This window comes from Giraffa tippelskirchi, chromosome 11 (genome assembly GCF_054371585.1).
Source record: "Giraffa tippelskirchi isolate mGirTip1 chromosome 11, T2T-mGirTip1v1.2.pri, whole genome shotgun sequence".
NCBI lineage: Eukaryota > Metazoa > Chordata > Mammalia > Artiodactyla > Giraffidae > Giraffa > Giraffa tippelskirchi.
This window is the reverse complement of record NC_137285.1, coordinates 78,178,579-78,202,410: the sequence shown is the minus strand read 5'-3', so window position 1 is coordinate 78,202,410 and position 23,832 is coordinate 78,178,579. Positions and strand designations below refer to the sequence as shown.

Here is a 23,832-nt window from a genome sequence, read left to right as displayed (position 1 = left end):
CCATGCCCAGGAAAGCGTTCTTCATGACAGAAGGCTAGAAAATGACCCAACATCCTTGTGGCCCAGAACCACTCTAGAAAATCACTGTTCCATAAAAAAGAGAAACACATGGGAAGTTCCAAGGAGAGGCAATGCCCATGGCCAGTGTACTTGAGAGACGCCCTGACCGCTCCGGGGAAGACACGCACCGACGGAACCCCTTGGGAAACAGCAGTGATAGTCCTCACCGTCGTAAGGGTTTCCTCTGGGGACAACCTGCCCTGGGCACCACACGAGGGAGCAGACCGGCTTCTCTTCCTCTGCCCCCACACCATTCACTCATGAAGGCAGCTCAGGTGTTCTCATGCCCTGCCTGCCTGCCTGCCTGGCTCATCCGTGAGCTGTGACCACCTCCAGGGTAGGACTCCACCTTTTCCTCTCTGTGTACCGTGAATCTGCACACAGTGGGCTTTCAGAACCTTAGGAGACTTGAGCCATTCCCGCTCGAGCCAGAACCCTCCCCAGGAAGGAAAACAGCTGTGGAGTCATTTTGGCCCCAGCACTGGTTCCGAAAGCCTGGCGGCTCCTACAGCCTCTACGGTGTGAAGAGGGAGGTCCCTTTTGACAGAGCTTTCCGGCTCTCAGATCTAAGCTGTTGTTTCACTGTCAGCTGTGTCTTCCGTTGCAGCCAGGTGGGCCACGCTGCTCCAAAGGAGCTCACAAGCTGAGTTTCAAGGGAGGACAGGGATGGCTACAACGTGCTGCAAACTGAGTGAGGGTCCCCACAATCCTCAGCAAAGGTCTGTGGTGTGCAAGTGGGGAGTAGAGGGCCCCCAAGTTCCAAAGGAAGGGAGGTAGTCGGGAGCTAAAGCCCTTGGCTGCTGTGGTAGCAGCTGCAGATGGCAGCTCGTCCACAGTGCACTTCGAATGAGGTCATATGAGCGTGACTCTGGAAATGGCTCCGAAATCAAGAGAAAGGGGTCAGGGTATGTGGGAATCCGGCGGGGGTGGGGGGTGGATGAAGGAAGGCGTCCCTCCTCTCTCCAGTGCAATTTGGTTTGGTGAGTCTCAAAGCTACCAGATGGCACTTCCCAAGTCAGGCCCCCGCAGGAATCAGGGTGGGCTGCCTGCCTCGGCCCCTGCCACAGGGACAAGCCACACCAGTGGCCTCCCTGAGCTCCAATGGCCGGATCTGGGGGGTCCTGTCTGGGTGCACACCTCCTTGCTGTGGCCAAGTTCCCCCCTTCTCTGAGCACCAGCTTCATCCTCTCAAATGAGGACATCGATTGCTACCTTGGCACGTTACTCTCTTCATCCTCTGAAGGCTCATTAGGCTTATCCTACAATTACTAGCTGGCCCGAAGAGATATCTCCTGAATCCAGATTAACCTGGAGTCTCCCAGGCTCATCTGGCATGTCTTCCCTGAAGTCTGCCAAAACCCACACCCTTGCATTTCCAGGGACTCCCCTTAGCCAGCTGGGCAGAAAACCCAGCATGCTTCAAACAAGCTGACAGACAAGTGGGAGAGGACTCACGGGCAGACGGCTTCCCTCAGGTCTCGGGTGGAGCTCTGGGACCACAGCAGCAACGGGCCATCCCAGCCCCTGGGCTCAGCAGCGCCCTCATTCTCAGGCCGGCGGCTCTGCCCTGAGGGGAGCAGGAACGTCACCAACTGCCGCAGGCGGACCTCAAGCCCCTCCCACTGCTGGAGCCTGACCTGCCCCGGCCCCACCCCTTCCCCTACCCCAGCAGGACGAGAGCTCGTCTTCCCCTGGCTTCCAACGGGAGGCCCGGCCCTGGGCCCCGATTGGGCACTGCCCCAGCCCGGAGCCAATCACAGTGGCCAGGGAGGTGGAACGCACCGATTGGCCAGGGCCAGGTCATGTGACCATACTCCCCAGGAAACTCAAATATTACCAAGGTTCCCTAAGAAACCAATGAACAAAATTATCCAGTAAAGGCAAACCGTACTTTTTAATGAGGCCAATGTCACAGAAAAAAAAAAAAAATGCTCCACAGTAAACTGCTCAAGGAAGCTACTAAATAAACTTTCAGAAAAGTTTAGTAGGTTTTTTTTTTTTAAATAGGGTGACGGAGAGATATACCTTTCCCATCTATGTGAATTTAGGTTTAAACTAGATTTCCCTTGGCTGTTATAGAAGACAAAAAAACCCACATCACCCTCTTTCACTCCCCCCCACCCCCAAAAAGTGTTTTAATCTATTGAATTTTTGTGTCCTCAGTTGTGTCTGATTCACGGCAACTCACGAACTCTACACAGCCAGGCTCTTCCGTCCATGGAATTCAGGGCAATTTTTTCTGTCCCAGTAAATGCCCACCCTGGGTGATCCAAAGGCAAGGGCTCAGAGGCTCCTGAGAGACTAACTAACTCCTTTCAGCTGAGCACAGAGCTGGCTCCTCACTGGGATGCCTGTGGCCTGGGGCTCCCAGAGGGGAGAGCAGCACTCGCCCCACCGTGTGGTCACTGCTGGAAGTGCAGGCTGCTCCTCACTCCCCCTTGACAGTGTCCCTGAGGGCAGAACAGTGTGAATCGAATCAAGGTGGAAATGCAAACTCCAATGCAACCAACCTTCCCACAAGGTCTCCAAAACCACTCAGGAACAGGGAATTGGAAACTGCAGGGGATGACATGAATGGAGATGGAGACTTGACACCTTACACCGAGTTCACTTCCAGTTATCCCTAGACAAACTTTCCATGAAAACTTGTCACAAATCTAGAAGAACAATGAGCAGAAACCGGACACGTGCTTTGAGTCTTCACACACAAAACTAAAAGGCAGTCCACAAAAAAAACCCAGAGAATACAGTGGACTTTGCAAAATCAAAGATATCTACTGTGGGAAAGACCTCATGACAAAAGCAAAAGACAGGTCATACATCGCGAGACGAATGAGTGGAAACACAAAGCTTATCAAGGATGTGTCTCCAAACAGACAAAGAACGCCAACACAACAAGCCTGTGAAAACTAGGGAAAGGTCTGAAGGGACACCAGACGGAGGAAGACACACACAGAGTATCCCGGATGATGTCCAGCACTGAGGGCCTGAAGAAACAACAGTCTAGTTGCACCCCCTCAGGCCTGTGTGACCGTGGATGAGGCCTCTGTTTCCCGGTGGCTCTGAGACATGGACAGGGAGGAAGGGGAAGAGAAGTCACCTGCATTTCTAATACTCACAGCAAAGTCTTCCAATGAGAAGGGAATTATCACCCCCACTGCCAATGCCATTCACTGAAGTGATACCCACGAGTCCATCTACCCCAGAAGGGAAGGATGGACCTGTTCTCACAAAACGGCGAGAGATGGAAGGAGGAAGATCAAGCCCACACCAATCACTGGAAAGAGAAGCTGTGCTCAGGGCTTGAAAGAATTCCTATTGGGAAAATCATGTCACAGCCCCACATGGCAATCCACAGCTTCCATGCTATTCCTCCCAAAATGCCAATGCATTTTCGCACCGAACAAAGAATTGCAAAGGGGGTACGGAAACAGAAAGGAGCCTACATTGTCAATACAATCCGACGAAAAAGCCCCGATACGGACATCCAAGGTTGTGTGAAAGGAAATTAGACGACCAAACTAGGATCCTCAGGAGAGTATCGGAGAAGGCAATGGCGACCCACTCCAGTACTCTTGCCTGGAAAATGTCCTGGACGGAGGAGCCTGGTAGGCTGCAGGCCATGGGGTCATGCAGAGTCAGACACGACTGAAGTGACTTAGCCGCAGCAGCAGCAGCAGCAGGACAGTATGCTATTGGGAATACAACAACACACACAGATCCAGATCGATGGAATAAAGTTGAGGGTCCAGAAACAAACCCCAGCATCCATGGTCAACTCATCTCTGACACAGACGGGGAGAATATCCAAATGGGAACAGGAAAGCCTCTTCAATCAATGTCCATGGGAAAACCAGACAGCTACATCTGAAGAACGCTATTGGTTTTGATCTCATACCACCTCAATATCGGGGAAAAACCTCACCCTAAAGACTGATGTCATGAGATAGCTAGAAAGAAGCGTAGGTCAAAGGCTCCTTAACATCAGAGTCTCCTTGCCATTTGCTGGGCGGAGGTCGAAATGGGTCTCTTCAAGTAAGGGAAAGAGGTAAACGAAGTACACCACTGGGTTTCCATCCAATGGAACCTCTTCACAACAGAGAAGCTAAGCATTCACAAATGCAAAAGATAGGAAACGGAACACGAGAGACTCCTTGCAAGTGGTGTATCTGAGAAGGGGTTCATATGGAAAGAGACGAAGAATGCACAGCACTCAGATTCCAAGAAACACCACCACCACCCTTGACCCTTCCCCCATGACCAACTCTGACCTAAAGCCTTTCTCTCCCTCTAACCTATCCCTAAAACATAACCCTCATCTAATCATATACATGTGCATCCCTAGCATCCATCCATCCATCCACACACGAGAGAGAAAGAGGAAGACACAGACGGAATTGAGAAAGGAAAAGAGAGGGACACAGCCAGAGAGAGACACGGAACCAAAGAGAGGAAAGGAGTCGATGGTCCAGACTTTTCCTCAATCTGTCTCGAAGGTAGAAGCAATGACAGCGCCCTTCCACCCCAGAAGGGGGAAAAGGACGGAAGGTTTGGAGAGGAAAAGACAAGAACGCAGGGAGCCAGTAGAAGCTCAGCCACCCGCAGAAGCCGAGCTGGGACACTTCAACAGAATCTCAATGGAAACAGAGGACCAGAAAGTTGGCTACTCTTTTCTATAAGAGAGGGAGACCTTCGAGTCTTCCTTTCGGTCCTCCAACTTGGATGCGGGGTCTCAAAACAGTCAGGAGGGGGAGTGCCTTTTCCTGGGTACCACGGCGCATCCAGGCCTCGTTCTGCCCCATTCTGTGCTGTGTCAGCCCTGGATGGAATCTTTCTTTCTGAAGTCTCAGCGCACGAGCTCCACGTGATATCGGCCCCAGGTGGAAAGGCATGGAGCTGCTCGTAGGCCGACAGGCCTAGGAAGCAGATGGGAGAATGACCCCCACTCTGCAGATGGAGAGACTGGGGAAACCCTGAGGGGCATATGGTTGTCAAGGGCCACACCACTTATGAGAAGAAGGAGCCTGGTCTGAGAGCAGCATGGTCCTCGGAGCTCAGGCCCTGGCTGAACCCAGGCCTCCCCAGGGCTGTGGGCTGGGCCGTGTGGGTGTCACTGTGCCTGCACATGGCCTAAGGGGGGTGATCGAGCAGTCAGAAACCCAGAGATTCCCTTGGGAAGTTTTGGGGAAGGGACCTCAGCACGAACCCCAGGAAATGATGTCACCTGCCGGCAACAGAACCCAACAGAACCCGCAATCCGGGTATCCAGGCCTCCAGAGCGGAGAGGAGCCCCCAGCCAGATCACTTGCTGCCAAGATGTTCTGCTGTTTGCCCCTGCCCAGAGGCCGGGGCCTCAGGAGAGCTCACAGGCAGTGTGCGTGGGCACCCTGTCGACGTTGGCTCAGGACACCCCCGAGAGGCCTCTGGCCCTTTGCCCGGAGAAACAGAAAGGTAACACGGGGAGCCCCAGGCCGGGCCAGGCCACCTCTCCCATGCCACCCGGAAACACCGGGTCCTTTGCCTGTGTGTGGGGATGCGAGTTTCTCGGGCTGTGTCTCCCTCAAGGAAGCCCAGGCGGATGTGGGGTCAGAAGCCTGTGGACAAGTTGTGTCCACACCCCGGGGCAGAGCAGGCTGGGCGGGATGGGGAGAGTGTGGGCAGCGCCGGCCCGCCAGGCTGACCTCACACCCTCAGATGGGTCTCTTTCCTCCCGGGTGGGGATCTGAGCAGACACACGTCTCTGACCCTTCTGGGAAGAGAAGTTCGAGCAGGCAGAAGCAGCGGCTCCACTGGCCAGGCCCAGCTCGGAAAACTCCCAGCATGGCTGGCTGACGGTCACTGTCGTTGCAGAGCTTCCCACGGGATGAGGCCGAGGACGGGGACACCCCATCCAGCTCCCAGAGGGAGGGGTCGGAGCACCACCCGCCCGCCCGTGAGGCCCAGTGCAGGCTCCAGTTCAGCGTGCCCACGCAGGCATCAGCCCCACCGGGGGAGACGCGGAGGTGGGGAAGGCCTGCTGCCGAGACACCGCCCAGGATACAGCCGGCGGCCCAGTCTGAGGCTGCCACGGAGCTCAGCACACCCGGCTCCGACCCAGAGTCCAGAGAACCCCGGCCTCTGAGGCACCAGGAGGACCTGGAGCCCAGCACGCCAGAGCACAGAGGTGAGGACGCTGGGGCTGGTGCACGGGAGTGTGTGGGGAGGGGTGCTGAGCTACACAGGGACGAGTCCCCGAAAGCTGCTGCTGGGCCTGCAGCAAGCGCTGGCCTCACACCCCCCGCCCCCCATCTTGCACACTTCAGTCCCAAAAGACATCTGACGCTGGGTATTCTTTGGGAACCTCTTGGAAGGTTTCTGTCCCGGGGTACGCACATGCCAAGGCTGGCCTGTGGGCAAACCTTGCTTCTCCCCCAACTCTAGCACTGGCCTCCAACTGGAACCAGGCTCCACTTCCCAGACCTGTCCCTAAAGAGGTGGTGGCTCCAGGTGCAGGACCCAGGGATCCACCGAGGGCAGATGGAGAAGCGAGACTTGCCCTCGCAGAGACACCAGGCCAGCTGGGTACTGGCCAGCACACCGGGCAGATCGGATCTCCGTGCCTGCAGGACCCCCAGCCCCAGGCACTGATGTCCCACCCCCTCAGCGAGAACCTCCACCTCCACGTGCACCTCTACCTGCTCGGGCTTTGGCAAGAGAACCCGAGGCAGAGGAGGAGTCACCGCCTCGGCAGGGAGAGCCTGCCCTGGCTCCCGCGCAACACCCAGATGCCCACGATCACTCACCCAGCCCTGCAGGGAGAAAGAGCCCCCGCTCTGGACAGAGACCCAGAGCCCTTGCCGGAAACACCACGTCCAGGGGAGCGGTCGGCTCTGCAGCCTCCATCCCTGTCTGCTCACCGTGGATGCCGGCAACTCGGTCTGCCCCCAGGGGACATGGAGTTCCTTTCCCCTGAACTGCTTTGCATTTGGTTTGTTTCCACCTTTCTGGTAATGTTTTATTTTTTGTATGGTTTCCTGTATTTTTGTTGGTTAAGTTGGGATTAGTAAACTTTTTCATCATTGTTGCAATCTGGGATCACTGTTGTGTAACTCTGGTGATACTGTGTTACCATCACCACTTTGTAGTTTCAGACCCGTTCGATCTTTATGCCGCACCCCCCAACAAAGCCTGGATTCAAGGCAAGCACGCCCTGTTCATCCCTCCCCCCGATCCTGAACACAATTTCATCTTTTCTTTCTGCATTCCTTCCTATATTCTTGGTGTCCCCAATCAATGACTCTCAGTGAAATGACTGAAGGAGTGTTTTTCGGACTCTCCACCTACTGTAAGACTCCATTGGAGAGTTCTCATTTTTATGTCATTTGAACTAGCCTTTGATAGCTGAAAGGATGGTGTACGTCCTTTCAAGATACCATGTGCCAAACGAAGCCCTTTTGGCAACTGCCATCATTATCTCCAGGCAGGCATTGCTGTTTGAAGGGTGACATCTCAGCCAGAAGGCAGAGGCTGAGCTCCTCTTGTTGCACCAGCTCCCAAAAGAAGCCAAGAAAGGGAGCTGGAACAACAAACCACCCCCATGCCCAGGAAAGCGTTCTTCATGACAGAAGGCTAGAAAATGACCCAACATCCTTGTGGCCCAGAACCACTCTAGAAAATCACTGTTCCATAAAAAAGAGAAACACATGGGAAGTTCCAAGGAGAGGCAATGCCCATGGCCAGTGTACTTGAGAGACGGCCTGACCGCTCCGGGGAAGACACGCACCGACGGAACCCCTTGGGAAACAGCAGTGATAGTCCTCACCGTCGTAAGGGTTTCCTCTGGGGACAACCTGCCCTGGGCACCACACGAGGGAGCAGACCGGCTTCTCTTCCTCTGCCCCCACACCATTCACTCATGAAGGCAGCTCAGGTGTTCTCATGCCCTGCCTGCCTGCCTGCCTGGCTCATCCGTGAGCTGTGACCACCTCCAGGGTAGGACTCCACCTTTTCCTCTCTGTGTACCGTGAATCTGCACACAGTGGGCTTTCAGAACCTTAGGAGACTTGAGCCATTCCCGCTCGAGCCAGAACCCTCCCCAGGAAGGAAAACAGCTGTGGAGTCATTTTGGCCCCAGCACTGGTTCCGAAAGCCTGGCGGCTCCTACAGCCTCTACGGTGTGAAGAGGGAGGTCCCTTTTGACAGAGCTTTCCGGCTCTCAGATCTAAGCTGTTGATTCACTGTCAGCTGTGTCTTCCGTTGCAGCCAGGTGGGCCACGCTGCTCCAAAGGAGCTCACAAGCTGAGTTTCAAGGGAGGACAGGGATGGCTACAACGTGCTGCAAACTGAGTGAGGGTCCCCACAATCCTCAGCAAAGGTCTGTGGTGTGCAAGTGGGGAGTAGAGGGCCCCCAAGTTCCAAAGGAAGGGAGGTAGTCGGGAGCTAAAGCCCTTGGCTGCTGTGGTAGCAGCTGCAGATGGCAGCTCGTCCACAGTGCACTTCGAATGAGGTCATATGAGCGGGACTCTGGAAATGGCTCCGAAATCAAGAGAAAGGGGTCAGGGTATGTGGGAATCCGGCGGGGGTGGGGGGTGGATGAAGGAAGGTGTCCCTCCTCTCTCCAGTGCAATTTGGTTTGGTGAGTCTCAAAGCTACCAGATGGCACTTCCCAAGTCAGGCCCCCGCAGGAATCAGGGTGGGCTGCCTGCCTCGGCCCCTGCCACAGGGACAAGCCACACCAGTGGCCTCCCTGAGCTCCAATGGCCGGATCTGGGGGGTCCTGTCTGGGTGCACACCTCCTTGCTGTGGCCAAGTTCCCCCCTTCTCTGAGCACCAGCTTCATCCTCTCGAATGAGGACATCGATTGCTACCTTGGCACGTTACTCTCTTCATCCTCTGAAGGCTCATTAGGCTTATCCTACAATTACTAGCTGGCCCGAAGAGATATCTCCTGAATCCAGATTAACCTGGAGTCTCCCAGGCTCATCTGGCATGTCTTCCCTGAAGTCTGCCAAAACCCACACCCTTGCATTTCCAGGGACTCCCCTTAGCCAGCTGGGCAGAAAACCCAGCATGCTTCAAACAAGCTGACAGACAAGTGGGAGAGGACTCACGGGCAGACGGCTTCCCTCAGGTCTCGGGTGGAGCTCTGGGACCACAGCAGCAACGGGCCATCCCAGCCCCTGGGCTCAGCAGTGCCCTCATTCTCAGGCCGGCGGCTCTGCCCTGAGGGGAGCAGGAACGTCACCAACTGCCGCAGGCGGACCTCAAGCCCCTCCCACTGCTGGAGCCTGACCTGCCCCGGCCCCACCCCTTCCCCTACCCCAGCAGGACGAGAGCTCGTCTTCCCCTGGCTTCCAACGGGAGGCCCGGCCCTGGGCCCCGATTGGGCACTGCCCCAGCCCGGAGCCAATCACAGTGGCCAGGGAGGTGGAACGCACCGATTGGCCAGGGCCAGGTCATGTGACCATACTCCCCAGGAAACTCAAATATTACCAAGGTTCCCTAAGAAACCAATGAACAAAATTATCCAGTAAAGGCAAACCGTACTTTTTAATGAGGCCAATGTCACAGAAAAAAAAAAAAAAATGCTCCACAGTAAACTGCTCAAGGAAGCTACTAAATAAACTTTCAGAAAAGTTTAGTAGGTTTTTTTTTTTTAAATAGGGTGACGGAGAGATATACCTTTCCCATCTATGTGAATTTAGGTTTAAACTAGATTTCCCTTGGCTGTTATATAAGACAAAAAAACCCACATCACCCTCTTTCACTCCCCCCCACCCCCAAAAAGTGTTTTAATCTATTGAATTTTTGTGTCCTCAGTTGTGTCTGATTCACGGCAACTCACGAACTCTACACAGCCAGGCTCTTCCGTCCATGGAATTCAGGGCAATTTTTTCTGTCCCAGTAAATGCCCACCCTGGGTGATCCAAAGGCAAGGGCTCAGAGGCTCCTGAGAGACTAACTAACTCCTTTCAGCTGAGCACAGAGCTGGCTCCTCACTGGGATGCCTGTGGCCTGGGGCTCCCAGAGGGGAGAGCAGCACTCGCCCCACCGTGTGGTCACTGCTGGAAGTGCAGGCTGCTCCTCACTCCCCCTTGACAGTGTCCCTGAGGGCAGAACAGTGTGAATCGAATCAAGGTGGAAATGCAAACTCCAATGCAACCAACCTTCCCACAAGGTCTCCAAAACCACTCAGGAACAGGGAATTGGAAACTGCAGGGGATGACATGAATGGAGATGGAGACTTGACACCTTACACCGAGTTCACTTCCAGTTATCCCTAGACAAACTTTCCATGAAAACTTGTCACAAATCTAGAAGAACAATGAGCAGAAACCGGACACGTGCTTTGAGTCTTCACACACAAAACTAAAAGGCAGTCCACAAAAAAAACCCAGAGAATACAGTGGACTTTGCAAAATCAAAGATATCTACTGTGGGAAAGACCTCATGACAAAAGCAAAAGACAGGTCATACATCGCGAGACGAATGAGTGGAAACACAAAGCTTATCAAGGATGTGTCTCCAAACAGACAAAGAACGCCAACACAACAAGCCTGTGAAAACTAGGGAAAGGTCTGAAGGGACACCAGACGGAGGAAGACACACACAGAGTATCCCGGATGATGTCCAGCACTGAGGGCCTGAAGAAACAACAGTCTAGTTGCACCCCCTCAGGCCTGTGTGACCGTGGATGAGGCCTCTGTTTCCCGGTGGCTCTGAGACATGGACAGGGAGGAAGGGGAAGAGAAGTCACCTGCATTTCTAATACTCACAGCAAAGTCTTCCAATGAGAAGGGAATTATCACCCCCACTGCCAATGCCATTCACTGAAGTGATACCCACGAGTCCATCTACCCCAGAAGGGAAGGATGGACCTGTTCTCACAAAACGGCGAGAGATGGAAGGAGGAAGATCAAGCCCACACCAATCACTGGAAAGAGAAGCTGTGCTCAGGGCTTGAAAGAATTCCTATTGGGAAAATCATGTCACAGCCCCACATGGCAATCCACAGCTTCCATGCTATTCCTCCCAAAATGCCAATGCATTTTCGCACCGAACAAAGAATTGCAAAGGGGGTACGGAAACAGAAAGGAGCCTACATTGTCAATACAATCCGACGAAAAAGCCCCGATACGGACATCCAAGGTTGTGTGAAAGGAAATTAGACGACCAAACTAGGATCCTCAGGAGAGTATCGGAGAAGGCAATGGCGACCCACTCCAGTACTCTTGCCTGGAAAATGTCCTGGACGGAGGAGCCTGGTAGGCTGCAGGCCATGGGGTCATGCAGAGTCAGACACGACTGAAGTGACTTAGCCGCAGCAGCAGCAGCAGCAGGACAGTATGCTATTGGGAATACAACAACACACACAGATCCAGATCGATGGAATAAAGTTGAGGGTCCAGAAACAAACCCCAGCATCCATGGTCAACTCATCTCTGACACAGACGGGGAGAATATCCAAATGGGAACAGGAAAGCCTCTTCAATCAATGTCCATGGGAAAACCAGACAGCTACATCTGAAGAACGCTATTGGTTTTGATCTCATACCACCTCAATATCGGGGAAAAACCTCACCCTAAAGACTGATGTCATGAGATAGCTAGAAAGAAGCGTAGGTCAAAGGCTCCTTAACATCAGAGTCTCCTTGCCATTTGCTGGGCGGAGGTCGAAATGGGTCTCTTCAAGTAAGGGAAAGAGGTAAACGAAGTACACCACTGGGTTTCCATCCAATGGAACCTCTTCACAACAGAGAAGCTAAGCATTCACAAATGCAAAAGATAGGAAACGGAACACGAGAGACTCCTTGCAAGTGGTGTATCTGAGAAGGGGTTCATATGGAAAGAGACGAAGAATGCACAGCACTCAGATTCCAAGAAACACCACCACCACCCTTGACCCTTCCCCCATGACCAACTCTGACCTAAAGCCTTTCTCTCCCTCTAACCTATCCCTAAAACATAACCCTCATCTAATCATATACATGTGCATCCCTAGCATCCATCCATCCATCCACACACGAGAGAGAAAGAGGAAGACACAGACGGAATTGAGAAAGGAAAAGAGAGGGACACAGCCAGAGAGAGACACGGAACCAAAGAGAGGAAAGGAGTCGATGGTCCAGACTTTTCCTCAATCTGTCTCGAAGGTAGAAGCAATGACAGCGCCCTTCCACCCCAGAAGGGGGAAAAGGACGGAAGGTTTGGAGAGGAAAAGACAAGAACGCAGGGAGCCAGTAGAAGCTCAGCCACCCGCAGAAGCCGAGCTGGGACACTTCAACAGAATCTCAATGGAAACAGAGGACCAGAAAGTTGGCTACTCTTTTCTATAAGAGAGGGAGACCTTCGAGTCTTCCTTTCGGTCCTCCAACTTGGATGCGGGGTCTCAAAACAGTCAGGAGGGGGAGTGCCTTTTCCTGGGTACCACGGCACATCCAGGCCTCGTTCTGCCCCATTCTGTGCTGTGTCAGCCCTGGATGGAATCTTTCTTTCTGAAGTCTCAGCGCACGAGCTCCACGTGATATCAGCCCCAGGTGGAAAGGCATGGAGCTGCTCGTAGGCCGACAGGCCTAGGAAGCAGATGGGAGAATGACCCCCACTCTGCAGATGGAGAGACTGGGGAAACCCTGAGGGGCATATGGTTGTCCAGGGCCACACCACTTATGAGAAGAAGGAGCCTGGTCTGAGAGCAGCATGGTCCTCGGAGCTCAGGCCCTGGCTGAACCCAGGCCTCCCCAGGGCTGTGGGCTGGGCCGTGTGGGTGTCACTGTGCCTGCACATGGCCTAAGGGGGGTGATCGAGCAGTCAGAAACCCAGAGATTCCCTTGGGAAGTTTTGGGGAAGGGACCTCAGCACGAACCCCAGGAAATGATGTCACCTGCCGGCAACAGAACCCAACAGAACCCGCAATCCGGGTATCCAGGCCTCCAGAGCGGAGAGGAGCCCCCAGCCAGATCACTTGCTGCCAAGATGTTCTGCTGTTTGCCCCTGCCCAGAGGCCGGGGCCTCAGGAGAGCTCACAGGCAGTGTGCGTGGGCACCCTGTCGACGTTGGCTCAGAACACCCCCGAGAGGCCTCTGGCCCTTTGCCCGGAGAAACAGAAAGGTAACACGGGGAGCCCCAGGCCGGGCCAGGCCACCTCTCCCATGCCACCCGGAAACACCGGGTCCTTTGCCTGTGTGTGGGGATGCGGGTTTCTCGGGCTGTGTCTCCCTCAAGGAAGCCCAGGCGGATGTGGGGTCAGAAGCCTGTGGACAAGTTGTGTCCACACCCCAGGGGAGAGCAGGCTGGGCGGGATGGGGAGAGTGTGGGCAGCGCCGGCCCGCCAGGCTGACCTCACACCCTCAGATGGGTCTCTTTCCTCCCGGGTGGGGATCTGAGCAGACACACGTCTCTGACCCTTCTGGGAAGAGAAGTTCGAGCAGGCAGAAGCAGCGGCTCCACTGGCCAGGCCCAGCTCGGAAAACTCCCAGCATGGCTGGCTGACGGTCACTGTCGTTGCAGAGCTTCCCACGTGATGAGGCCGAGGACGGGGACACCCCATCCAGCTCCCAGAGGGAGGGGTCGGAGCACCACCCGCCCGCCCGTGAGGCCCAGTGCAGGCTCCAGGTCAGCGTGCCCACGGAGGCATCAGCCCCACCGGGGGAGACGCGGAGGTGGGGAAGGCCTGCTGCCGAGACACCGCCCAGGATACAGCCGGCGGCCCAGTCTGAGGCTGCCACGGAGCTCAGCACACCCGGCTCTGACCCAGAGTCCAGAGAACCCCGGCCTCTGAGGCACCAGGAGGACCTGGAGCCCAGCACGCCAGAGCACAGAGGTGAGGACGCTGGGGCTGGTGCACGGGAGTGTGTGGGGAGGGGTGCTGAGCTACACAGGGACGAGTCCCCGAAAGCTGCTGCTGGGCCTGCAGCAAGCGCTGGCCTCACACCCCCCGCCCCCCATCTTGCACACTTCAGTCCCAAAAGACATCTGACGCTGGGTATTCTTTGGGAACCTCTTGGAAGGTTTCTGTCCCGGGGTACGCACATGCCAAGGCTGGCCTGTGGGCAAACTTTGCTTCTCCCCCAACTCTAGCACTGGCCTCCAACTGGAACCAGGCTCCACTTCCCAGACCTGTCCCTAAAGAGGTGGTGGCTCCAGGTGCAGGACCCAGGGATCCACCGAGGGCAGATGGAGAAGCGAGACTTGCCCTCGCAGAGACACCAGGCCAGCTGGGTACTGGCCAGCACACCGGGCAGATCGGATCTCCGTGCCTGCAGGACCCCCAGCCCCAGGCACTGATGTCCCACCCCCTCAGCGAGAACCTCGACCTCCACGTGCACCTCTACATGCTCGGGCTTTGGCAAGAGAACCCGAGGCAGAGGAGGAGTCACCGCCTCGGCAGGGAGAGCCTGCCCTGGCTCCCGCGCAACACCCAGATGCCCACGATCACTCACCCAGCCCTGCAGGGAGAAAGAGCCCCCGCTCTGGACAGAGACCCAGAGCCCTTGCCGGAAACACCACGTCCAGGGGAGCGGTCGGCTCTGCAGCCTCCATCCCTGTCTGCTCACCGTGGATGCCGGCAACTCGGTCTGCCCCCAGGGGACATGGAGTTCCTTTCCCCTGAACTGCTTTGCATTTGGTTTCTTTCCACCTTTCTGGTGATGTTTTATTTTTGGTATGGTTTCCTGTATTTTTGTTTTTTAAGTTGGGATTAGTAAACTTTTTCATCATTGTTGCAATCTGGGATCACTGTTGTGTAACTCTGGTGATACTGTGTTACCATCACCACTTTGTAGTTTCAGACCCGTTCGATCTTTATGCCCCACCCCCCAACAAAGCCTGGATTCAAGGCAAGCACGCCCTGTTCATCCCTCCCCCCGATCCTGAACACAATTTCATCTTTTCTTTCTGCATTCCTTCCTATATTCTTCGTGTCCCCAATCAATGACTCTCAGTGAAATGACTGAAGGAGTGTTTTTCGGACTCTCCACCTACTGTAAGACTCCATTGGAGAGTTCTCATTTTTATGTCATTTGAACTAGCCTTTGATAGCTGAAAGGACGGTGTACGTCCTTTCAAGATACCATGTGCCAAACGAAGCCCTTTTGGCAACTGCCATCATTATCTCCAGGCAGGCATTGCTGTTTGAAGGGTGACATCTCAGCCAGAAGGCAGAGGCTGAGCTCCTCTTGTTGCACCAGCTCCCAAAAGAAGCCAAGAAAGGGAGCTGGAACAACAAACCACCCCCATGCCCAGGAAAGCGTTCTTCATGACAGAAGGCTAGAAAATGACCCAACATCCTTGTGGCCCAGAACCACTCTAGAAAATCACTGTTCCATAAAAAAGAGAAACACATGGGAAGTTCCAAGGAGAGGCAATGCCCATGGCCAGTGTACCTGAGAGACGGCCTGACCGCTCCGGGGAAGACACGCACCGACGGAACCCCTTGGGAAACAGCAGTGATAGTCCTCACCGTCGTAAGGGTTTCCTCTGGGGACAACCTGCCCTGGGCACCACACGAGGGAGCAGACCGGCTTCTCTTCCTCTGCCCCCACACCATTCACTCATGAAGGCAGCTCAGGTGTTCTCATGCCCTGCCTGCCTGCCTGCCTGGCTCATCCGTGAGCTGTGACCACCTCCAGGGTAGGACTCCACCTTTTCCTCTCTGTGTACCGTGAATCTGCACACAGTGGGCTTTCAGAACCTTAGGAGACTTGAGCCATTCCCGCTCGAGCCAGAACCCTCCCCAGGAAGGAAAACAGCTGTGGAGTCATTTTGGCCCCAGCACTGGTTCCGAAAGCCTGGCGGCTCCTACAGCCTCTACGGTGTGAAGAGGGAGGTCCCTTTTGACAGAGCTTTCCGGCTCTCAGATCTAAGCTGTTGTTTCACTGTCAGCTGTGTCTTCCGTTGCAGCCAGGTGGGCCACGCTGCTCCAAAGGAGCTCACAAGCTGAGTTTCAAGGGAGGACAGGGATGGCTACAACGTGCTGCAAACTGAGTGAGGGTCCCCACAATCCTCAGCAAAGGTCTGTGGTGTGCAAGTGGGGAGTAGAGGGCCCCCAAGTTCCAAAGGAAGGGAGGTAGTCGGGAGCTAAAGCCCTTGGCTGCTGTGGTAGCAGCTGCAGATGGCAGCTCGTCCACAGTGCACTTCGAATGAGGTCATATGAGCGGGACTCTGGAAATGGCTCCGAAATCAAGAGAAAGGGGTCAGGGTATGTGGGAATCCGGCGGGGGTGGGGGGTGGATGAAGGAAGGTGTCCCTCCTCTCTCCAGTGCAATTTGGTTTGGTGAGTCTCAAAGCTACCAGATGGCACTTCCCAAGTCAGGCCCCCGCAGGAATCAGGGTGGGCTGCCTGCCTCGGCCCCTGCCACAGGGACAAGCCACACCAGTGGCCTCCCTGAGCTCCAATGGCCGGATCTGGGGGGTCCTGTCTGGGTGCACACCTCCTTGCTGTGGCCAAGTTCCCCCCTTCTCTGAGCACCAGCTTCATCCTCTCGAATGAGGACATCGATTGCTACCTTGGCACGTTACTCTCTTCATCCTCTGAAGGCTCATTAGGCTTATCCTACAATTACTAGCTGGCCCGAAGAGATATCTCCTGAATCCAGATTAACCTGGAGTCTCCCAGGCTCATCTGGCATGTCTTCCCTGAAGTCTGCCAAAACCCACACCCTTGCATTTCCAGGGACTCCCCTTAGCCAGCTGGGCAGAAAACCCAGCATGCTTCAAACAAGCTGACAGACAAGTGGGAGAGGACTCACGGGCAGACGGCTTCCCTCAGGTCTCGGGTGGAGCTCTGGGACCACAGCAGCAACGGGCCATCCCAGCCCCTGGGCTCAGCAGCGCCCTCATTCTCAGGCCGGCGGCTCTGCCCTGAGGGGAGCAGGAACGTCACCAACTGCCGCAGGCGGACCTCAAGCCCCTCCCACTGCTGGAGCCTGACCTGCCCCGGCCCCACCCCTTCCCCTACCCCAGCAGGACGAGAGCTCGTCTTCCCCTGGCTTCCAACGGGAGGCCCGGCCCTGGGCCCCGATTGGGCACTGCCCCAGCCCGGAGCCAATCACAGTGGCCAGGGAGGTGGAACGCACCGATTGGCCAGGGCCAGGTCATGTGACCATACTCCCCAGGAAACTCAAATATTACCAAGGTTCCCTAAGAAACCAATGAACAAAATTATCCAGTAAAGGCAAACCGAACTTTTTAATGAGGCCAATGTCACAGAAAAAAAAAAAAAAATGCTCCACAGTAAACTGCTCAAGGAAGCTACTAAATAAACTTTCAGAAAAGTTTAGTAGGTTTTTTTTTTTTAAATAGGGTGACGGAGAGATATACCTTTCCCATCTATGTGAATTTAGGTTTAAACTAGATTTCCCTTGGCTGTTATATAAGACAAAAAAACCCACATCACCCTCTTTCACTCCCCCCCACCCCCAAAAAGTGTTTTAATCTATTGAATTTTTGTGTCCTCAGTTGTGTCTGATTCACGGCAACTCACGAACTCTACACAGCCAGGCTCTTCCGTCCATGGAATTCAGGGCAATTTTTTCTGTCCCAGTAAATGCCCACCCTGGGTGATCCAAAGGCAAGGGCTCAGAGGCTCCTGAGAGACTAACTAACTCCTTTCAGCTGAGCACAGAGCTGGCTCCTCACTGGGATGCCTGTGGCCTGGGGCTCCCAGAGGGGAGAGCAGCACTCGCCCCACCGTGTGGTCACTGCTGGAAGTGCAGGCTGCTCCTCACTCCCCCTTGACAGTGTCCCTGAGGGCAGAACAGTGTGAATCGAATCAAGGTGGAAATGCAAACTCCAATGCAACCAACCTTCCCACAAGGTCTCCAAAACCACTCAGGAACAGGGAATTGGAAACTGCAGGGGATGACATGAATGGAGATGGAGACTTGACACCTTACACCGAGTTCACTTCCAGTTATCCCTAGACAAACTTTCCATGAAAACTTGTCACAAATCTAGAAGAACAATGAGCAGAAACCGGACACGTGCTTTGAGTCTTCACACACAAAACTAAAAGGCAGTCCACAAAAAAAACCCAGAGAATACAGTGGACTTTGCAAAATCAAAGATATCTACTGTGGGAAAGACCTCATGACAAAAGCAAAAGACAGGTCATACATCGCGAGACGAATGAGTGGAAACACAAAGCTTATCAAGGATGTGTCTCCAAACAGACAAAGAACGCCAACACAACAAGCCTGTGAAAACTAGGGAAAGGTCTGAAGGGACACCAGACGGAGGAAGACACACACAGAGTATCCCGGATGATGTCCAGCACTGAGGGCCTGAAGAAACAACAGTCTAGTTGCACCCCCTCAGGCCTGTGTGACCGTGGATGAGGCCTCTGTTTCCCGGTGGCTCTGAGACATGGACAGGGAGGAAGGGGAAGAGAAGTCACTTGCATTTCTAATACTCACAGCAAAGTCTTCCAATGAGAAGGGAATTATCACCCCCACTGCCAATGCCATTCACTGAAGTGATACCCACGAGTCCATCTACCCCAGAAGGGAAGGATGGACCTGTTCTCACAAAACGGCGAGAGATGGAAGGAGGAAGATCAAGCCCACACCAATCACTGGAAAGAGAAGCTGTGCTCAGGGCTTGAAAGAATTCCTATTGGGAAAATCATGTCACAGCCCCACATGGCAATCCACAGCTTCCATGCTATTCCTCCCAAAATGCCAATGCATTTTCGCACCGAACAAAGAATTGCAAAGGGGGTACGGAAACAGAAAGGAGCCTACATTGTCAATACAATCCGACGAAAAAGCCCCGATACGGACATCCAAGGTTGTGTGAAAGGAAATTAGACGACCAAACTAGGATCCTCAGGAGAGTATCGGAGAAGGCAATGGCGACCCACTCCAGTACTCTTGCCTGGAAAATGTCCTGGACGGAGGAGCCTGGTAGGCTGCAGGCCATGGGGTCATGCAGAGTCAGACACGACTGAAGTGACTTAGCCGCAGCAGCAGCAGCAGCAGGACAGTATGCTATTGGGAATACAACAACACACACAGATCCAGATCGATGGAATAAAGTTGAGGGTCCAGAAACAAACCCCAGCATCCATGGTCAACTCATCTCTGACACAGACGGGGAGAATATCCAAATGGGAACAGGAAAGCCTCTTCAATCAATGTCCATGGGAAAACCAGACAGCTACATCTGAAGAACGCTATTGGTTTTGATCTCATACCACCTCAATATCGGGGAAAAACCTCACCCTAAAGACTGATGTCATGAGATAGCTAGAAAGAAGCGTAGGTCAAAGGCTCCTTAACATCAGAGTCTCCTTGCCATTTGCTGGGCGGAGGTCGAAATGGGTCTCTTCAAGTAAGGGAAAGAGGTAAACGAAGTACACCACTGGGTTTCCATCCAATGGAACCTCTTCACAACAGAGAAGCTAAGCATTCACAAATGCAAAAGATAGGAAACGGAACACGAGAGACTCCTTGCAAGTGGTGTATCTGAGAAGGGGTTCATATGGAAAGAGACGAAGAATGCACAGCACTCAGATTCCAAGAAACACCACCACCACCCTTGACCCTTCCCCCATGACCAACTCTGACCTAAAGCCTTTCTCTCCCTCTAACCTATCCCTAAAACATAACCCTCATCTAATCATATACATGTGCATCCCTAGCATCCATCCATCCATCCACACACGAGAGAGAAAGAGGAAGACACAGACGGAATTGAGAAAGGAAAAGAGAGGGACACAGCCAGAGAGAGACACGGAACCAAAGAGAGGAAAGGAGTCGATGGTCCAGACTTTTCCTCAATCTGTCTCGAAGGTAGAAGCAATGACAGCGCCCTTCCACCCCAGAAGGGGGAAAAGGACGGAAGGTTTGGAGAGGAAAAGACAAGAACGCAGGGAGCCAGTAGAAGCTCAGCCACCCGCAGAAGCCGAGCTGGGACACTTCAACAGAATCTCAATGGAAACAGAGGACCAGAAAGTTGGCTACTCTTTTCTATAAGAGAGGGAGACCTTCGAGTCTTCCTTTCGGTCCTCCAACTTGGATGCGGGGTCTCAAAACAGTCAGGAGGGGGAGTGCCTTTTCCTGGGTACCACGGCGCATCCAGGCCTCGTTCTGCCCCATTCTGTGCTGTGTCAGCCCTGGATGGAATCTTTCTTTCTGAAGTCTCAGCGCACGAGCTCCACGTGATATCGGCCCCAGGTGGAAAGGCATGGAGCTGCTCGTAGGCCGACAGGCCTAGGAAGCAGATGGGAGAATGACCCCCACTCTGCAGATGGAGAGACTGGGGAAACCCTGAGGGGCATATGGTTGTCAAGGGCCACACCACTTATGAGAAGAAGGAGCCTGGTCTGAGAGCAGCATGGTCCTCGGAGCTCAGGCCCTGGCTGAACCCAGGCCTCCCCAGGGCTGTGGGCTGGGCCGTGTGGGTGTCACTGTGCCTGCACATGGCCTAAGGGGGGTGATCAAGCAGTCAGAAACCCAGAGATTCCCTTGGGAAGTTTTGGGGAAGGGACCTCAGCACGAACCCCAGGAAATGATGTCACCTGCCGGCAACAGAACCCAACAGAACCCGCAATCCGGGTATCCAGGCCTCCAGAGCGGAGAGGAGCCCCCAGCCAGATCACTTGCTGCCAAGATGTTCTGCTGTTTGCCCCTGCCCAGAGGCCGGGGCCTCAGGAGAGCTCACAGGCAGTGTGCGTGGGCACCCTGTCGACGTTGGCTCAGGACACCCCCGAGAGGCCTCTGGCCCTTTGCCCGGAGAAACAGAAAGGTAACACGGGGAGCCCCAGGCCGGGCCAGGCCACCTCTCCCATGCCACCCGGAAACACCGGGTCCTTTGCCTGTGTGTGGGGATGCGGGTTTCTCGGGCTGTGTCTCCCTCAAGGAAGCCCAGGCGGATGTGGGGTCAGAAGCCTGTGGACAAGTTGTGTCTACACCCCAGGGCAGAGCAGGCTGGGCGGGATGGGGAGAGTGTGGGCAGCGCCAGCCCGCCAGGCTGACCTCACACCCTCAGATGGGTCTCTTTCCTCCCGGGTGGGGATCTGAGCAGACACACGTCTCTGACCCTTCTGGGAAGAGAAGTTCGAGCAGGCAGAAGCAGCGGCTCCACTGGCCAGGCCCAGCTCGGAAAACTCCCAGCATGGCTGGCTGACGGTCACTGTCGTTGCAGAGCTTCCCACGGGATGAGGCCGAGGACGGGGACACCCCATCCAGCTCCCAGAGGGAGGGGTCGGAGCACCACCCGCCCGCCCGTGAGGCCCAGTGCAGGCTCCAGGTCAGCGTGCCCACGGAGGCATCAGCCCCACCGGGGGAGACGCGGAGGTGGGGAAGGCCTGCTGCCGAGAGACCGCCCAGGATACAGCCGGCGGCCCAGTCTGAGGCTGCCACGGAGCTCAGCACACCCGGCTCCGACCCAGAGTCCAGAGAACCCCGGCCTCTGAGGCACCAGGAGGACCTGGAGCCCAGCACGCCAGAGCACAGAGGTGAGGACGCTGGGGCTGGTGCACGGGAGTGTGTGGGGAGGGGTGCTGAGCTACACAGGGACGAGTCCCCGAAAGCTGCTGCTGGGCCTGCAGCAAGCGCTGGCCTCACACCCCCCGCCCCCCATCTTGCACACTTCAGTCCCAAAAGACATCTGACGCTGGGTATTCTTTGGGAACCTCTTGGAAGGTTTCTGTCCCGGGGTACGCACATGCCAAGGCTGGCCTGTGGGCAAACCTTGCTTCTCCCCCAACTCTAGCACTGGCCTCCAACTGGAACCAGGCTCCACTTCCCAGACCTGTCCCTAAAGAGGTGGTGGCTCCAGGTGCAGGACCCAGGGATCCACCGAGGGCAGATGGAGAAGCGAGACTTGCCCTCGCAGAGACACCAGGCCAGCTGGGTACTGGCCAGCACACCGGGCAGATCGGATCTCCGTGCCTGCAGGACCCCCAGCCCCAGGCACTGATGTCCCACCCCCTCAGCGAGAACCTCCACCTCCACGTGCACCTCTACCTGCTCGGGCTTTGGCAAGAGAACCCGAGGCAGAGGAGGAGTCACCGCCTCGGCAGGGAGAGCCTGCCCTGGCTCCCGCGCAACACCCAGATGCCCACGATCACTCACCCAGCCCTGCAGGGAGAAAGAGCCCCCGCTCTGGACAGAGACCCAGAGCCCTTGCCGGAAACACCACGTCCAGGGGAGCGGTCGGCTCTGCAGCCTCCATCCCTGTCTGCTCACCGTGGATGCCGGCAACTCGGTCTGCCCCCAGGGGACATGGAGTTCCTTTCCCCTGAACTGCTTTGCATTTGGTTTGTTTCCACCTTTCTGGTAATGTTTTATTTTTTGTATGGTTTCCTGTATTTTTGTTGGTTAAGTTGGGATTAGTAAACTTTTTCATCATTGTTGCAATCTGGGATCACTGTTGTGTAACTCTGGTGATACTGTGTTACCATCACCACTTTGTAGTTTCAGACCCGTTCGATCTTTATGCCCCACCCCCCAACAAAGCCTGGATTCAAGGCAAGCACGCCCTGTTCATCCCTCCCCCCGATCCTGAACACAATTTCATCTTTTCTTTCTGCATTCCTTCCTATATTCTTGGTGTCCCCAATCAATGACTCTCAGTGAAATGACTGAAGGAGTGTTTTTCGGACTCTCCACCTACTGTAAGACTCCATTGGAGAGTTCTCATTTTTATGTCATTTGAACTAGCCTTTGATAGCTGAAAGGATGGTGTACGTCCTTTCAAGATACCATGTGCCAAACGAAGCCCTTTTGGCAACTGCCATCATTATCTCCAGGCAGGCATTGCTGTTTGAAGGGTGACATCTCAGCCAGAAGGCAGAGGCTGAGCTCCTCTTGTTGCACCAGCTCCCAAAAGAAGCCAAGAAAGGGAGCTGGAACAACAAACCACCCCCATGCCCAGGAAAGCGTTCTTCATGACAGAAGGCTAGAAAATGACCCAACATCCTTGTGGCCCAGAACCACTCTAGAAAATCACTGTTCCATAAAAAAGAGAAACACATGGGAAGTTCCAAGGAGAGGCAATGCCCATGGCCAGTGTACTTGAGAGACGCCCTGACCGCTCCGGGGAAGACACGCACCGACGGAACCCCTTGGGAAACAGCAGTGATAGTCCTCACCGTCGTAAGGGTTTCCTCTGGGGACAACCTGCCCTGGGCACCACACGAGGGAGCAGACCGGCTTCTCTTCCTCTGCCCCCACACCATTCACTCATGAAGGCAGCTCAGGTGTTCTCATGCCCTGCCTGCCTGCCTGCCTGGCTCATCCGTGAGCTGTGACCACCTCCAGGGTAGGACTCCACCTTTTCCTCTCTGTGTACCGTGAATCTGCACACAGTGGGCTTTCAGAACCTTAGGAGACTTGAGCCATTCCCGCTCGAGCCAGAACCCTCCCCAGGAAGGAAAACAGCTGTGGAGTCATTTTGGCCCCAGCACTGGTTCCGAAAGCCTGGCGGCTCCTACAGCCTCTACGGTGTGAAGAGGGAGGTCCCTTTTGACAGAGCTTTCCGGCTCTCAGATCTAAGCTGTTGTTTCACTGTCAGCTGTGTCTTCCGTTGCAGCCAGGTGGGCCACGCTGCTCCAAAGGAGCTCACAAGCTGAGTTTCAAGGGAGGACAGGGATGGCTACAACGTGCTGCAAACTGAGTGAGGGTCCCCACAATCCTCAGCAAAGGTCTGTGGTGTGCAAGTGGGGAGTAGAGGGCCCCCAAGTTCCAAAGGAAGGGAGGTAGTCGGGAGCTAAAGCCCTTGGCTGCTGTGGTAGCAGCTGCAGATGGCAGCTCGTCCACAGTGCACTTCGAATGAGGTCATATGAGCGGGACT

At 54.9% G+C, this 23,832-nt stretch overlaps 2 protein-coding genes and 1 long non-coding RNA gene across 4 annotated transcripts in view; 2 read left to right on the top strand and 1 right to left on the bottom strand.

Annotated features, from left to right (window-relative positions):
* LOC145527776 (uncharacterized) overlaps positions 1–23,832 on the bottom strand; it is a 681,763-nt gene that overhangs the window by 420,570 nt on the left and 237,361 nt on the right. The window contains exons 32-34 of the long non-coding RNA XR_014069857.1: positions 16,785–16,896; positions 9,150–9,261; positions 1,516–1,627 (exon numbers count right to left, since the gene is read on the bottom strand). This is a non-coding gene — a long non-coding RNA (uncharacterized LOC145527776). The remainder of the gene's footprint in view (positions 1–1,515; positions 1,628–9,149; positions 9,262–16,784; positions 16,897–23,832) is intronic.
* Positions 5,342–8,005, top strand: LOC145527743 (uncharacterized). The gene is made up of 3 exons (XM_081545811.1): positions 5,342–5,511; positions 5,911–6,223; positions 6,481–8,005. Exons 1-3 carry the CDS (start codon positions 5,377–5,379, stop codon positions 7,101–7,103), a joined length of 1,071 nt encoding a protein of 356 aa, XP_081401937.1. The 5' UTR covers positions 5,342–5,376; the 3' UTR covers positions 7,104–8,005.
* LOC145527761 (uncharacterized) lies at positions 12,954–22,397 on the top strand. Of its 2 annotated transcripts, none has more exons than XM_081545830.1 (3): positions 12,954–13,146; positions 13,546–13,858; positions 21,751–22,397. In XM_081545830.1, exons 1-3 carry the CDS (start codon positions 13,012–13,014, stop codon positions 22,371–22,373), a joined length of 1,071 nt encoding a protein of 356 aa, XP_081401956.1. In that variant the 5' UTR covers positions 12,954–13,011; the 3' UTR covers positions 22,374–22,397. The 2 variants fall into 2 exon arrangements, with proteins under 2 accessions (XP_081401956.1, XP_081401957.1); XM_081545831.1 differs by lacking the exon at positions 21,751–22,397 and adding an exon at positions 14,116–14,762 and having other exon boundaries at positions 12,977–13,146.

Coding starts and splice junctions, on each gene's coding strand:
- LOC145527743 (XM_081545811.1), top strand. CDS start 5,377: ATGTTCTGCTGTTTGCCCCTGCCCAGAGGCCGGGGCCTCAGGAGAGCT. Junction 5,512..5,910: donor TTGCCCGGAGAAACAGAAAG/GTAACACGGGGA, acceptor CTGTCGTTGCAG/AGCTTCCCACGGGATGAGGC. Junction 6,224..6,480: donor CAGCACGCCAGAGCACAGAG/GTGAGGACGCTG, acceptor CCCCAACTCTAG/CACTGGCCTCCAACTGGAAC.
- LOC145527761 (XM_081545830.1), top strand. CDS start 13,012: ATGTTCTGCTGTTTGCCCCTGCCCAGAGGCCGGGGCCTCAGGAGAGCT. Junction 13,147..13,545: donor TTGCCCGGAGAAACAGAAAG/GTAACACGGGGA, acceptor CTGTCGTTGCAG/AGCTTCCCACGTGATGAGGC. Junction 13,859..21,750: donor CAGCACGCCAGAGCACAGAG/GTGAGGACGCTG, acceptor CCCCAACTCTAG/CACTGGCCTCCAACTGGAAC.